Source organism: Heloderma suspectum, chromosome 3 (assembly GCF_057233095.1).
Source record: "Heloderma suspectum isolate Gila_16-S chromosome 3, 16-S_ref, whole genome shotgun sequence".
NCBI classification, from domain to species: domain Eukaryota; kingdom Metazoa; phylum Chordata; class Lepidosauria; order Squamata; family Helodermatidae; genus Heloderma; species Heloderma suspectum.
The window spans coordinates 83,957,441-83,971,572 of NC_139460.1; the positions used below are offsets into that span (position 1 = coordinate 83,957,441).

General features: G+C 41.1%; 1 protein-coding gene across 3 annotated transcripts in view; it reads left to right on the forward strand.

Moving 5' to 3' along the window:
- BACH1 (BTB domain and CNC homolog 1) overlaps positions 1–14,132 on the forward strand; it is a 40,747-nt gene that overhangs the window by 10,335 nt on the left and 16,280 nt on the right. For 2 of the 3 annotated variants that reach the window (XM_084843582.1, XM_084843583.1), the window contains exons 2-3: positions 8,094–8,391; positions 11,321–12,697. In XM_084843582.1, the coding sequence (XP_084699708.1) occupies positions 8,152–8,391; positions 11,321–12,697 (1,617 nt within the window). In that variant the 5' untranslated portion in view covers positions 8,094–8,151. Of the gene's footprint in view, positions 1–1,047; positions 1,124–8,093; positions 8,392–11,320; positions 12,698–14,132 lie in introns of those variants that run through there. The other variant, XM_084843584.1, reaches the window with a different exon arrangement.

Below are 14,132 nucleotides of genomic sequence, written 5' to 3' on the forward strand. Positions count from 1 at the left end.
TTAAACTTTTGTAAACCTCCAGTTTTGCAGTGTTAGTCTATGGGCGGTATCAAATGCTACTGCTCCACTTATGGCATTGACTTAGCACAAGCTTAAGCAACATCTAGTGCAATTCTAGTAGTGGGTGCTGTTGTGATGGGCCTTCCCCGGAAAGCCTGTCATGCCAACATATGCATTTGGCACTGTGCTAGAGGCTGCTTATGCTAGCACTACATCAAAGGCATAAGTGGAACAGCAGCATTGGATATTGCTCTATGTCTCCTGTCTCTGTTTATTACACTTCTATCCCCCCTTCCTCTAAGGAGCTGAGGGCAACTTCAGTGGTTCTTTCCTCCATCCCCCCTTCATTTTATATTCAAAACAACACTGTGAGGTAGTGATTAGTCCCAAGGTCACCAAGTGAGCTTCATGGCTGAGCCTGGGTTTCTCTAGCCCTAGTCTGACACTCTTAATCACTACACCACAGTAACCTTTATCTCTTAAGAAAATCAATTGGCTAGACCTCGTGAAAATAGCAAGAGACCTATATTGGCTTGAACGCTGATCACGTGACTCATGCATCAAAATATTATAGATTTTGAAATTTAGAAATTATATTTTCAATCATACAGTGGCTGTTTTCCAGTCAAATGTATTTGCTAAGATTAAAATGCTTATTTCATATATGGCTGGAAAAAGAAGCTGTAATTATAATGTTTTTTTTAAACAAATTTAGGAATGGTTTGTCATATTAATCAATTGCTTTTTAAATTGAATATATTAATACAAAAACATTTCAGTAATTTTAAAGAAGGGGTGTTCAAGTTCAGTGTTAGTTAAGGTGTTGCAAAAGCCAAGTCTCTTATTTTTCAGTAAAATGCTGTTTCATGCAATGTCAGCATAACATAATGAATCAGCAGCTCTTAACTAATGCTAGCACTCATCTGGAGCGTATCTCTGTGTTTATAAAAGGAAAGGTGGTTGGGTGGGGTTAGATATGCAACTGTCACTTAAAAGCCACTGCTAGTTGTTTATCTGAACTTTTAAGCTGACTGTTTTCTTTAATAGTGAAAATAATACTTCCCACTGATTGGGAAAGTGGATTGTAAACAAAGGAAAATATCCTTAGCTTTGATTTTCAAAGGTAATTGTATTAAGTATGTGCCACTTCTGTTGTTTGACTGTTATCCAGTTATCTTCATTTAGTAGGTTAGTTAACAATGCAATAGTTATTTCCTGAGATTGGACATTAGCATTTCATGGTGGATGGTTTCTTGTTTTCACAGAGTCTGGCAACATCAGGTAATATCCGTCTACCTGGGCATTAGTATATAAAACACTATTAACAATAGTCATCCAGTTGTATTTTCTGGCCTTTAGCCATATTGAGATGTAAACATCAAAAGCATAATTAGCTATTGCATTCAGCATGATTGTTCTCGTTTTCATGCTTACACAATTAGACCTACTATACTGGATAGAAGTCCTACCATTCCAAAAGCTAAATACTATGTGATGTAGAAGTCTTTGTAGAAATCTCTGTATGCTTAAATGTGAACTGAATAACCAAGTTCATCCAGTTCTTAAACCATAGTTATATTTTGTCTGAGTCCATATATCTTTTCTGTCCAAGTCTCAGACATAACTCATTGAAGAGTCTTGGGATATTAATTATACGGAGTTCAAAGAACTAAGATCCATACACCGAATCACCACTGTACATCACAGGATCACACTGATGGTTACAGAAACTGTTGGATGTAGGCAAGGAAGGGGTGGTCTGCTATACATAGGCTTACAAGGAAGAATTATTGAAAATTCCTTATGGCTGGCAGCATATCTGTTACAGACTTTTATCCATTGAATATGAGGCTCACATTAAAAGAATCCTGTGGAGTTGATATCTCCCAGGTGCTTAATTTGGCTTGTGCTTTGAAAAGATGGCACTGATCAAGATCTGCTACTGAGTTATAGCTTGATTCTCAGTGTTGCATCACTACAAGCCTGAATTTTGTCCGTTGTTCTGAAACGTAATATTGACAGTGTATAGTGACTGAATACATAGTCTTGTCGTGTAAGATGCTTTCTTAGAAAAAGAGAAAGAAAAAGAAAAAGGAAGCTCATTGCTCATTTTAAATTAGTAAAAAAAAACTTTCCAAGGGTACAGGGTAGTAACAGCATGTAAATTTGTAAATATTGAAAATAAATGCACTAAATTAAGATGTGTCTTATCTTTTAACATTTTTATTCATTTCTTCTTGCATTTATCCTGCCTTTTGGTCTCCACTCCAGTCACTAAATGCTAACTTAGAGGCCTCACACCACTAAAGAATTATTCTTAGCCTTCTGTTTTGCTTAGTACATGTTTGTTATCTCCCGTGAGTTAAGATAGAGTGAGATGAAAAATACAGGAAAAATTGTAGGAAACCTCCTTAGAATTTGGGGTATAGAAAAGCAGTTAATATAGTTGGCATTTCCTGCACATGGGGGCCCTTCAGCACTACAGCAATTTGAAATAGGATGTAGGGTGTCATGGCAGCAAGAAAATGTCTTTGCTGAGGATACTACTGTCTATGTTGATGGAGAACTGTATCCTAAGCCATCTAAGAGTGTTTTGTGTGAGTGTGGGAGGGATAACACTTTGTGCCTGGGAGGGGGGGTAATACTTGATGAAAGCCCCCAATTTGTGATGGAATGGACAATTTAAAAAATGTATGGCATATGAGGAGGTGGCTCGATATGCTACATATGAGTCCTGTTTGAGATATTTGCTTCTGATTTGATTAATCTGGTCCTTCTTAGTAAGGTGTTGCTTCATTTAACTGAATTTGCTGTTTCCATATCTTTTTATGGCTCCTGAGAGTTGATACCGTTTAATGTTCCATGTTCTTGACTATTTTTCCCATGGACTATTAATACATGTGTACAGTTGATAATCTATATTTGGCATTTCTGTAGGTTCTAGAGGAAGAAGTGTTCCCAAAGTTGGTAATGATTGATTTTGTGAATTAACAAAGATCTGCTTTTTTTTCTTTTCTTACTTCTAATCTCCTATAGCACCTCAAATATTGGAGCCCATACATTTAAAGGAGTATTCATTCTGCTTTCTTGCTTAATCAACCTGTTTTGTTAAAAGTTCAAGTTAACGTTGGTACAGATTCACTCTGGCAACAGGGTTGCGCAATTTGTCCTGCATCAGCAAAATTTCTTTTAATTAGGGTGATTCACAAGGAAGCAATGACTCAGCTTGACTAAAAATTCAGTGTGCACTGGCTTCTCAGTGTACATTGGGTGGGAGGCTGGGGGGGACTTAAAATCTATCTTATAAACTGAACATATTTTGATGGAGAGAAGTGTTAAGAAAACAGTTGCTGTATTCTATAACTATGCTTAAAAGAGCTGAAATTAAGGTTGCTAGCCAACTGGGGATGGAGGGAACATTCTGGTCATGGCTTGTGTTGTGTGTTAAAAACTGTTCATGTATTCAAATGAATTCAAGACTAGCAAGAGATCTGGCACATGAAATAGTCACACTAGCTATCATTTTTCATTTATCAGTTAACACTGAGGGAAGGGGACTACTAAATAGCTGAGCAGAAAATGTTGTATCTATATTCAAGAAAGGGAACAAAAATAATCCAGCTTCACTGTTAGCTAGAATTTTTTTTAAGCTCTTCCTTTATTGTAACTGTCCTAGCAAACAATTTGTTTCAATTTATTGCACTTCCCAAATTCAAAGACCACCTAGTAATTTCATAGTTGAGGTGATTTGAACTAGGGACTTCTGCCCTACAGGTCTTGCTCTTACCCAGTATGCTTATACCAGTTTGGAATACTGCATAATCTGTAAAGTCGAAAAGATAGTGCATTTCATAGATTCTTAAAAATTGGGAGAACAGCTCTTGCTGGGAGTGATCAAAGCAACTTGAGAATAAACACCCAATATGATACATCATTACTGTAGAACTACTCTCACTTCTCTTCATTACACATAATATAATTAAACAGTTGTGAACTCTGCGATTAAACAAATGAAGCCTTCTTCCATCATTTAATTATATTAATAACTTAATGTAGCAACAATTTCAGCACTGGAATAAATACTATAGTTCAGAGGTGCACCATCATTTCAGAAAGTGAACAAAACATAATGGTACCACTCAATCCATCTGAGGAGCTCAGAATATTCACTTAGGGTGCAATTCTGTGGCCGCTAGACAGCAGCCAAATGGCCATAGGATTTTTCATTCTTCAGGAACTGACCTCGGAGCCAGCACTATAAGGTCGCTTCCCAGGAAACTGCCTCCCTTCCCCCTGCCCCCTCCCCCACCACCTTGTAGGCGGCATGGTTTGTCCCTCGCTCCGCACTTGGAAGAGCAGCACAGAGCGGGGGGAAAGGGGGCATTCTTTGGGGAGGGGACAACAGAAGCACCGGTACGACACTTCCTATGTGCCATCTGGCCTCCCCACGCACACTCCAAGCTGCCCCAATAGAGCGCGGAGGAGACTGTGCTCCGCCCACCCTGCATTGGATAGTTGGTTGCCCCCGAGTTTGGAGGCAGCAGACTATCTTCATAGGATTGCGCTGCTATTTAGTAGTTCAACACTAAATCATGGGAGGGGAACCAGCAATCCATGAGCCAAATACATCCTGCAGAGGGTTCTCACCCAGCCTCTCTTTTTCAGCCCCGACTGTCCTCAAGCTACTTCTGTTCATGCATTTCCACTCTGGACCTGAGAAAGTAAAGCCTTTTTTCAGAGCCCAGCATGGAAGTAAAGCAAGCTGCTAGCGGAAGAAGGGGTCACTTTCTTCCTGCATGGGCAGCTTGCGGTGTTTCTGTGCTGTGCTCTGAGAAAGGGAAGCCTCTCTCTCTCTCTCTCTCTCTCTCTCTCTCTCTCTCTCTCTCAGTATCCAGCATGGAAGGAAAATGAGCTGTCAGCAGAGGACCAGATCACTCTGTTCATGCCCTGGCAACCCACGTGAAAGGTTGTGTAAGAGATAATATGAGAGAAAGGAGAAAGTACGGCAGAGAGAGGTGTGAAGGGGGGAAAGTGTGTGAAAGGGGTTGCAGAGAGAAAAAGAGGGAAGGGTGTAGCGCACATAAGAGCTAGGGGGATGAATGGGGGAAAGTGGGGAGATGTAAATGGGTGTGAAAAATTGGGGGAGAGGAAGTGGTTTGATAGCCTTCCCCAACCTCGTGCCCCCCAGATGTTTTGCACTATAGTTGCCAGCATTTCTGAATATTGGCCGTGCTGGCTGGGGCTGATAGCAGTTAAGGTCCATCTGGAGGGCACCAGCTTGGGGAAGGCTGTGGTCTGGCCGAGAGAGAGAAAGCGCACCCCACTGTTTACTTTGTCTCCTCCCACTGCTGGTATGTGGCTCTCAACCACTTTTCACCCAGGGAATGCGGCCTTTGCATTTAAAATGTTTCCCTACCTATTTACTAATTACAAACATTGCCACCCTGATCTAGCTAATTGTTCAGGAAAAGTTGTTTGCACAATGGAAGATTTAACTTGCTTTCCAAGCCAGCAGTCTGTCTCTTTCTCTAACACATATGTATCCCCCATGCTTAAAAAGTTACTTGCCCAGATTAGTTTCTGAAAAAGGGCTCTCTGTATTGCAATGGAATGAACTCATGCCTCTTGTTTTATTTGAGATGAAAAAGAAATGCTATCCTAATAAAAGGTACTGGGGACATTACTAGCCCTTTTCTCTTTGGAATGTCACAAAGGTTGTTAAATATTTATTTTTTTGTTTTAAATTTCTGGCTGATTCCTAGGGCATGTAAAATCAGCAAAATAAAATACACAATTAAAGATACGTATAAACAGATAAAAAAAGAAAAGGGCAACTAAAATAATCAAGGGGCTGGAGCAACTCCCCTATGAGATAAGGTTACAATAGCTGGGATTGTTTAGCTTGGAAAAAAAGAGGCTAAGGGGAGACGTGATAGAGGTGTACAAAAGTGTGGAGAATATGCATGGTGTGGAGAATGTGGATAGGGAGACTTTTTTTCTCCCTTTCTCAAAATACTAGAACCCGGGGTCATCCCATGAAGCTGATTGGTGGGAGATTCAGGACAGATAAAAGGAAGTATTTCTTCACACCGCGCATAGTAAAACTATGGAATTCGCTACCACAGGATGTGGTGATGGCCACCAATTTGGGTGGCTTTAAAAGGGGGTTAGACAAATTCGTGGAGGAGAAGGCTATCAATGGCTATTAGTCTTGATGGCTATGCGCTACCTACCGTACCAGAGGCAGCGAGCCTATGTATACCAGTTGCTGGGAACATGGATGGGAGGGTGCTGCTGCTCTAATGTCCTGCTTGTGGGTTCCTGGTCAACAGCTGGTTGACTGCTGTGTGAACACAATGCTGGATTAGATGGACCCTTGGTCTGATCCAGCATGGCTCTTCTTATGTTCTTATGTACTGCCATGTCTGGTGTCTTCATGCTGTTGGTGATGTAGCTCTTGAGGCGTGCTGCTATCTTTTGCACCAGCTGAAACTTGTGAACAGTAATCAAAGGCAGCCCATATAGAGCATGTTAGAGCGATATATTCCTGCAGTTAGAAAGATAAGAATGGGGGTTACAAACTCTAAACTGGAGACAGATAGCTGCAACCCTCTTATCAGGTAGAGTTGGTGAAAAATCCTTCTACCACCACCACATACCTGAGCTGAAAATTATGCATGTGTAGTACTTTTCAACCCAACGTATACTTGAGATGGTAGAAAGCTAGTAATTAAAAGCATTTTTACCACTGAATGTTCTGTCATAGGCCAAATGAAACCTTGGTATGGAGTAGAATCGTAGAATATACTAGCGTTGGAAGGATCATCAAGTATGGGTAGATGAATTTGGATCTGCATCTTTCATGTTTACAACTTCTTTTTTTTCAATTTCCATAGGTGCCCTTACACATTTTTGGCCTTATACACAATGACAACTACCTTCAATCATTATGAAGAGTTTTGTGTTCGCTTTTTTGGGCGGGGGAGAAAATTAAAAACAACAACTTGGCCTTAACATTTAAAGCAATCTAGAAGTACTACTTCCAGAAGTATGATTCAGCTATAGGTCACAACAGAACAGATACAAACATAACCTATTAAAACTACAGAATATTCCACACCTTCAACATAAAGTTATGCTCCCAGGGTGGCTAACAAAGTATTAAGAAACAAAAATGGAATAAAAACAGAAATAAAACAAAGCATATAAGCTAACACAACAAACTAAAACAGCAACAGTTCATTCAGATAGACAGCAAAATTAAAACTGCTCTAAGTTAAAAATGCCAATGTTAGCAGTTCTGAAATGCTTGGGGAAAGATAAATATTCTTGCCTGGCACCTAAATAGCATTAATGACGTTGGTGGGCCTAGACTATTTGGATGTCTGTAAAATGTGTCTATTGCCTTTTGACAGCTTTGTTTTCTGGTGACAGTATCTTCAAAGATTTGGGGGGTGTTCATTTATTTCACTGTGTAGTATTCTGTATTATGGAGAGAGCGATCCTATGATCCCTGGGAGAGTGTCCCAGGGACCATAAGATTATTCAGAGTCCCCCTCCTGAGGCTGTAAACTTGGGAGGGGGACTCTGAGTTCCATTTGCCCTCCCCCATCCCATTTAAAGCCTCTTTGGAAAGAACCATGCCGGCCACTTCCCGAGGTTATCAGTGCGGTCTTGGAGGGAAGGAAAGGGGGTGTTCCAGTGGGTGGGAGGGGATAGGAGAGGGCAAGATATGAGAAATCCTATGGCCTCTCGAGGCCCAACCCCCACCTGTGTGCCCTCTCTGGTCAGGCTCAAAGGCCCATCTAGAGGAAAGACATTTAAAGGGAGAACAGAGTGGTGAATTGCCTCTGTCACTCTCTCACCCTGCTGGCAGCAGCCCAGCAAGGCATTGGATACATGGACATCTGAGATCTGAGGCTTCCTTCTAAGTGGAGGAGTAGCTGTGTTAGTCTATTGCAGTAAAAACAATAAAGACTAACACAATTTATTATGGCACATGTTAGTCCACGAAAATGTATGCCATAATAAATGTGGTGCCATAAGACTCATTTTTATTACGTATTTTGTAACTTTTTTTGCATTTATTTTAGGTGTGAAGACTAGAAGCATGTTCCCCTCTGAGACCTTCATCAATACTTGTTATACAGAATGCCTTTAAGCGAAAGGAACAATGTGGTTTTTGCATACGAATCCTCAGTACACAGTGCCAATGTTTTGCTTAGTCTTGATGAACAGAGAAAGCAAGATCTTTTTTGTGATGTTACCATCTTAGTGGAAGATCAGCGATTTCGAGCCCATCGCTCTGTGCTTGCAGCCTGCAGCATCTATTTTCGTTCAAGAATTGTGGGTCAGTTGGAACCAGATCTTATCATTATTTTACCTGAAGAGGTAAGTTCCTTTGGTATTCACACACACCTTATGTAGGCCATCATATCTGCAGATGCTAACTTGATGTTAAATTTTACTCATCCACACAGTATTATAGATATTACCATTAGCAGCCTTCTACAAATTATGTCTGGGCATAGTAGCCAAAACCTATTTCTCCTAGCCATCAAGAATGTAGTAAAAGTGCCTCTGAGCACATGCATTCTTTCCACCCAGGAAATGGCAGTCTGCACCTCCTGCAGAATTAAGGAGAAGGGCTAATAGTGCTAGTGACTTTTCCGACTAAAGACATGTATACATATAGGATTATTAGTGATATCTTTAGGATCTGAGTTGATAAGTAAGAGCTAAAGTGAAATGTCTGTAATTCTAAAACTACCATGTAATCAGTTCTCTATAATAACCACAATTGCATTAATTCTGAAACTGGCCAAAAGAATTTCTCATGCTACGTAATTCTTTTACATATACTTCCTCTAATTTCTTACACTTGAATTTTCATTTTTGTCACTCCTTGGTGTAAAACTTTCTTCCTCTTGTTGTAAAAAGAGAAAATGTTTTAATGTGCAGAATCTTCAGCACATTGCATCCTGTTGTAGTATCCTGTGTCACAGCTTTTTTTGTTTAACTGATACTCTAAGGACATATGAACCAATCTGATTTTTTTGCTCCTGTTTTCTTGTGTATGGTAGCCACCCTTCTCCAAAAGATGTATAACCTAGACAAAGCAGTGGAAGTGCTTCAGTGAAGCCATTAATGTCATATTGCTTACACTACCCTGTGACATCATTTCTGTATGTAGGTAGCAGTCGGAGGAAAATCTGCACTCACAGCCAGTGTCAAGGGTAGGTATGGTTGGGCACCTGCCAAGGGTCCACCGACAAGACCCCCCTGGAGTTGCTGCTCGTCTTCACCATTGCAACCTGCCTCTTGCTGTGGCTCAGACAACAAGAGGTAGTGAAAAGGGGGAGCAGTAGATGCCACTGCCTACTTGCTCATTGATCTCCCTGCCTGTCAACCAAGCATGTGGTAGTAACAGTGAAAAAGAGGATGAGGATCAATAGCAGCTGGTGGCAATGGCATTGAGAAGGTGCACTTACTGAGGGAGGGAGCCCATTGAGGGTGTCTTGTCCCAGGGCCCTCAGAAACCTGGAGCCAGCACTGCCTGCACTATATGTATCAGAGTGTTTCTTAGCATAGAGCGGTATGTGTACTTAAAATCTATTAATTCCAAATGTATTTACTTAAACTTCCTGTCAAAACATTGGGTTTATTTATGATATGAAGGCACTTTATACTGAAGTGAATCTCGTCTGGGTCTGGTCAGTGCCTGGATGGGAGACTACCTGGGTGTACTGTGTATGCCGTTTTGAGTTCTATGTATACCATCTTGAGGCGGGTTATAAATGTAATAAATAGACAACTACTACAACATGACTTATTTTATATCCTTTCTCGGTAGGCTAGATTGTGTCATCCTGTCTCATCGTAGAGATGGCTCAATCTGTGTATAAATTATGAAGGTGGCTTTATATTCAGTCAGACCATGGTCAATTGATCCATATATTGTCTATTCTGAGAAGCTGTAGCTTCCATAGCATACTGTCCCTGCGTCCTTGGGGAGGGGCACATTGAAGCACTCATCTTCCATCATCCCTGTTAAGACACTATGCTCAAGTAAGGGCTAGATGCAATAAGTTTACTTTATTGCGTACTGCTAGTTACATCGCTAGTCACATTGCTAGTCAGTTAACCCCCACAAAGTACTTCCCTTTCAGGACAATAGTTGTGTCTCTCACCAGTGGCTGGGGAATCAGATAAACATACTCTATGGTCTTGGTCTGGGGAATAAAGAGTTGGGAGCCTCCACTTTCTAACTTCTCCACTTCATGTTTCTCCCATAACCACTTTAAAGCCCCAAAATTGTTATTGCTTGCTCTCCTTCTAGGCCCTGCAGCTGTAAGTAAATTAAATTCAGCGTAGGCTTTCTGGTGTCAGGGGAAGTAGCTTTTGGAGGCGGTCAAAGCAAGTCCCTCTTCCTCCGTTTCTACAGTGACTGGCCAGAATTACTCTTGTCTGCCCATCCCTGCTCGGTGTGCCCGTCTTCCAACTGAGATTTCTTCTCTCCCAGAGGTCCCTTGCTTGTCTCCTCTCCACTTGCCTTCCTGTTCTTCTTTCCGTCTACTAGGCAGTGATTTTATCACTTTCCTCTCCATCCAGCCGCCTCCTCTTCCAGACTCTTCAGTCACTTCTGGCTCAGCTTTTCCTTCCTCCTTTCATTCCGCCCATGCTGTGCTACTGTTCTGTCTTTTCAACTCTGACTTAGCCCCACCCTGCTTGATAAGCTGCAGCATTTTGGCCCAGCTAGCCAGACTGATGAGTTTTCTTGGTCTGTTTCTTGCAGCCATTTGGAGCCTTGAACTGGTGAATCCCAGTGGTTCCCCACACATACCCAACCACTAAACTGTATGGGCTAAATTGTATGTTACATGAACAGAGATTCCCTTTCTTTCTCCCCCCCCCACTTGCATGCCCCCAACTCTGCTCTGGAGGGTCCCTCAACCCTCCAGAATAGTTTTGATGCATGGAAGGGGGAATTTGATCTGCCAGTGATGTCTGTTCTGCTGGCAGAAGGACACCCTTCTTATCTTCCCTAGTTTCGTCATCCTGGCATTTTTCACTATAAGTTTGTCTAGCCCATTTGTGTTGAGAAAACTGCTTCAATACAAGAATTACTTGCTGTAAAAAAGCCTACACCAACAAGCCAGAATCTAGTCAGTGTTATTTACAAGCAGTTTTAATCATAACTTGTTAACAGTTTACTTTGCTAAACAAGAGGGATTAAATTCCATACATGCATATTCATGTGGGAGAGGGAGAGAGGAGGGTAGAAGTTCAACATACATTTCTCTCCCCCTTCTCCCAACAGGTTACATTAAAAGGATTTGATCCTTTGCTTCAATTTGCATATACTTCTAAACTAATTTTAGACAAAGACAATGTGGCTGAAGTTTGCAAGTGTGCTGAATTTTTGGGAATACATGACATTGAGGAATCTTGCTTTCAGTTTCTCAAATTCAAGTTTCTGGACCATAAACCAGGCCAGCGGGAATACCTGAAAAAGAAATGTTGTAGACCACATTGTCAGAAAGAGGACCGTAAAATAGGTGTTGCTGATAATGGGGATTTAGAAATAGATGATGTAGGTGAAATTTTGCAAAATGAATGCATTCAAAACACTCAGTTGGGGGCCTGCAAAGATGAACAACGTTCAGAAGTATCACTTCTGCAAGAAAATGCTAATCAAACATGTGAGTCTGTATCAGAAAGGGGTCAGGTCTTGGAATCCCTGTGTCCTAAATACAGGAAGTATTTAGGGAGTGATAAAGTCCCTGTTGTGGAGTCCAACTGCAGTATTACAGACGTTCAGGTAACATCTCCTGCATCTACTCATCAGACTGAATCAAATACTAGTGGTGCTATACGAACATCTCTTGAATGTGCAGCTGTGCATCCAGTCTCAAAATGTGAAGATGCTCAGGTAGAAATGGAAGAGGATGGGAAAGAGGTGTTCTTGAAAGAGACAGCTTCTGTATTCCAAAGCACTGAAGGTTCTGCGGAGAAGATGGGTTCTGCGGAGAAGATGGATTCTGCTTTCCCCCCGCATAATTCATCTGTTGCCAGTCAAGGAGTTTATTCTTTCTTAAATGCATACGATCAGTATTGCAATTTGACTTTGAGTGGTATGCAGAGCAATGCAGAGGTAGCTGGAAAAAATGCCATTGTTACAGAAGCTGGAAATGGCAAACCAATCAGCGAAAGCATTGAAGAGGGCCCACCCTTGAAATCTCATTTGTGTGACAGAGAAAATGTGAACAATACTTCACCTTGCAATCGCAGCAGTGTGGAGAGAGAGATAGCAGAACAACTAGCAAAGGGGTTTTGGAGTGATGTTTACAACACAGGTACAGCTTATCAAGTAAACTTGTCTCCTGCCTCAGTGAAAGAATTTTCAGAGCAAGGCTGTTCAGAAAAGAAAACTGAGTGTCCTTGGTTAGGGATCAGGATCAGTGACAGTCCTGAGCATGGCCCTCAAAGAACTTTTACTACTTTGAGTGCTGTCAGTTGCCCCTTCATCAGTAACCTCAGCACTGAACACAGTACCGAGATTAACAGTGGCGATTGTGTGCCAGAACAACAACAAGAACAATGCCCTTATACCTGCGTGATAAATTTGGAAGACGATTCGGAAACTGATACAGAGGGAGATAGCGAATCATGTTCTGCCAGGGAACAAGAATGTGAGGTGAGAATGTACAAAGCATCGCTTTTTGTTTCTTTAAAGCTGTATGCCTTATTTCAAAGTTTGCTTTAGTTTCTTTTTGGAAAATTAAAAAAAGCTTATGAATTCCATCTAGCCCCCATCTCAAATGGACCAAAACATTATTGAAAAAAAATAATTTATTTTAAAATTAATTGGGCTTTCTTTACATAACTCATACATTCCTCAAAATGTGCAGTTACAATATCTGCCTGAAGAATTATAGTAAGGTTTGAAAGTTGAAAATGAAGGGTGGGATGGAAAAACCTGACTCTGATTTTAGACTGCATTCTGCATTGTATTCTTGGTTGGGTTTTACATCCAACACCCCCGCCCCCCAACTAAGGATACTTCCCAGATAATCACCAGGATAAAATTGCTACAGCCAAAAACTTTCTGTTATATTACAATTGATAATGGTTTCTTAGATAAAATGTCAGTTTTATATCATTGCTGTTCCTGCTTGAAACATTTTTGTTGAACAGTTACATGTCTTCCTGTAGCAAATCTAAATTTCTTCTCACAAGCCATGCAGAATAGCAGTATTTCTGACAGTTCCAACTTCTCTGTGTATGTGCTACTTTTTAAGAGCTCTCTTAAAAAAAAAAAAGCAGTATGGTCAAAATGTAGCTCCACTTTGGAGAACTTTATTGTATATGGTACATGGGCAATGGGGATTCATAGCCAGTCACCATAATCAGCGGGGCAAGCTGTGGGGCTATAGTGTGCTTGTCACCATTCAGTTCACTGACTTGAGCTGAGTGGTAAATCAGGGGAATTCAAGGATCAATAAAGAGAAAGGGTGTGGGAGAAGCAAAATGTTGTCCTAAGTAGAACCTAGTTTGCTCCAGTTTATGGCAGGGGATAAAAGGGAAACTCAGGAGGAGGAGGGAGAAAAATTGTGCATTTTGTTAATAGCATGCTTGTGTGAAGGAGGAACCATGTACATACACATATAGGGAAAATGTATGCACTTATGCAAGGACAGGGAGCCATAATATATCCAGCTGTGCACTTAAGACCCCAGCAAGGCAGCCAGTGCATATTCCATGAAACGAGTTGGTATGTACTTAAGTGTGACTTCCATGGGATCCCAACTTTTCAGGTAGTATCCAACACTGCCCTTTCGCTAGTGGGAACAACCACTAGTGCAATGGGAAACTAGCACTTGATAGCACAACTAGAACTTAGCCTGAAAAGAGAGCTCCGCTGACATGTCCTGTTCTGGATGTGCTAGTTTAAATTAGTTTCCAGGGTTGGGCTATGAAGTGCTATCTTCCTATGGTGCTAGCAGTCATTCTCACTAGCGCAGTGTGATTGGTACGGATTACTGCCCCCCAAGTCTTCAAATCTTCCAACTTTGGAAATTCCTGCTGCTCTTAAATTGCTCTAGTACTTTAAAGTCATTCATTGTGTTCTG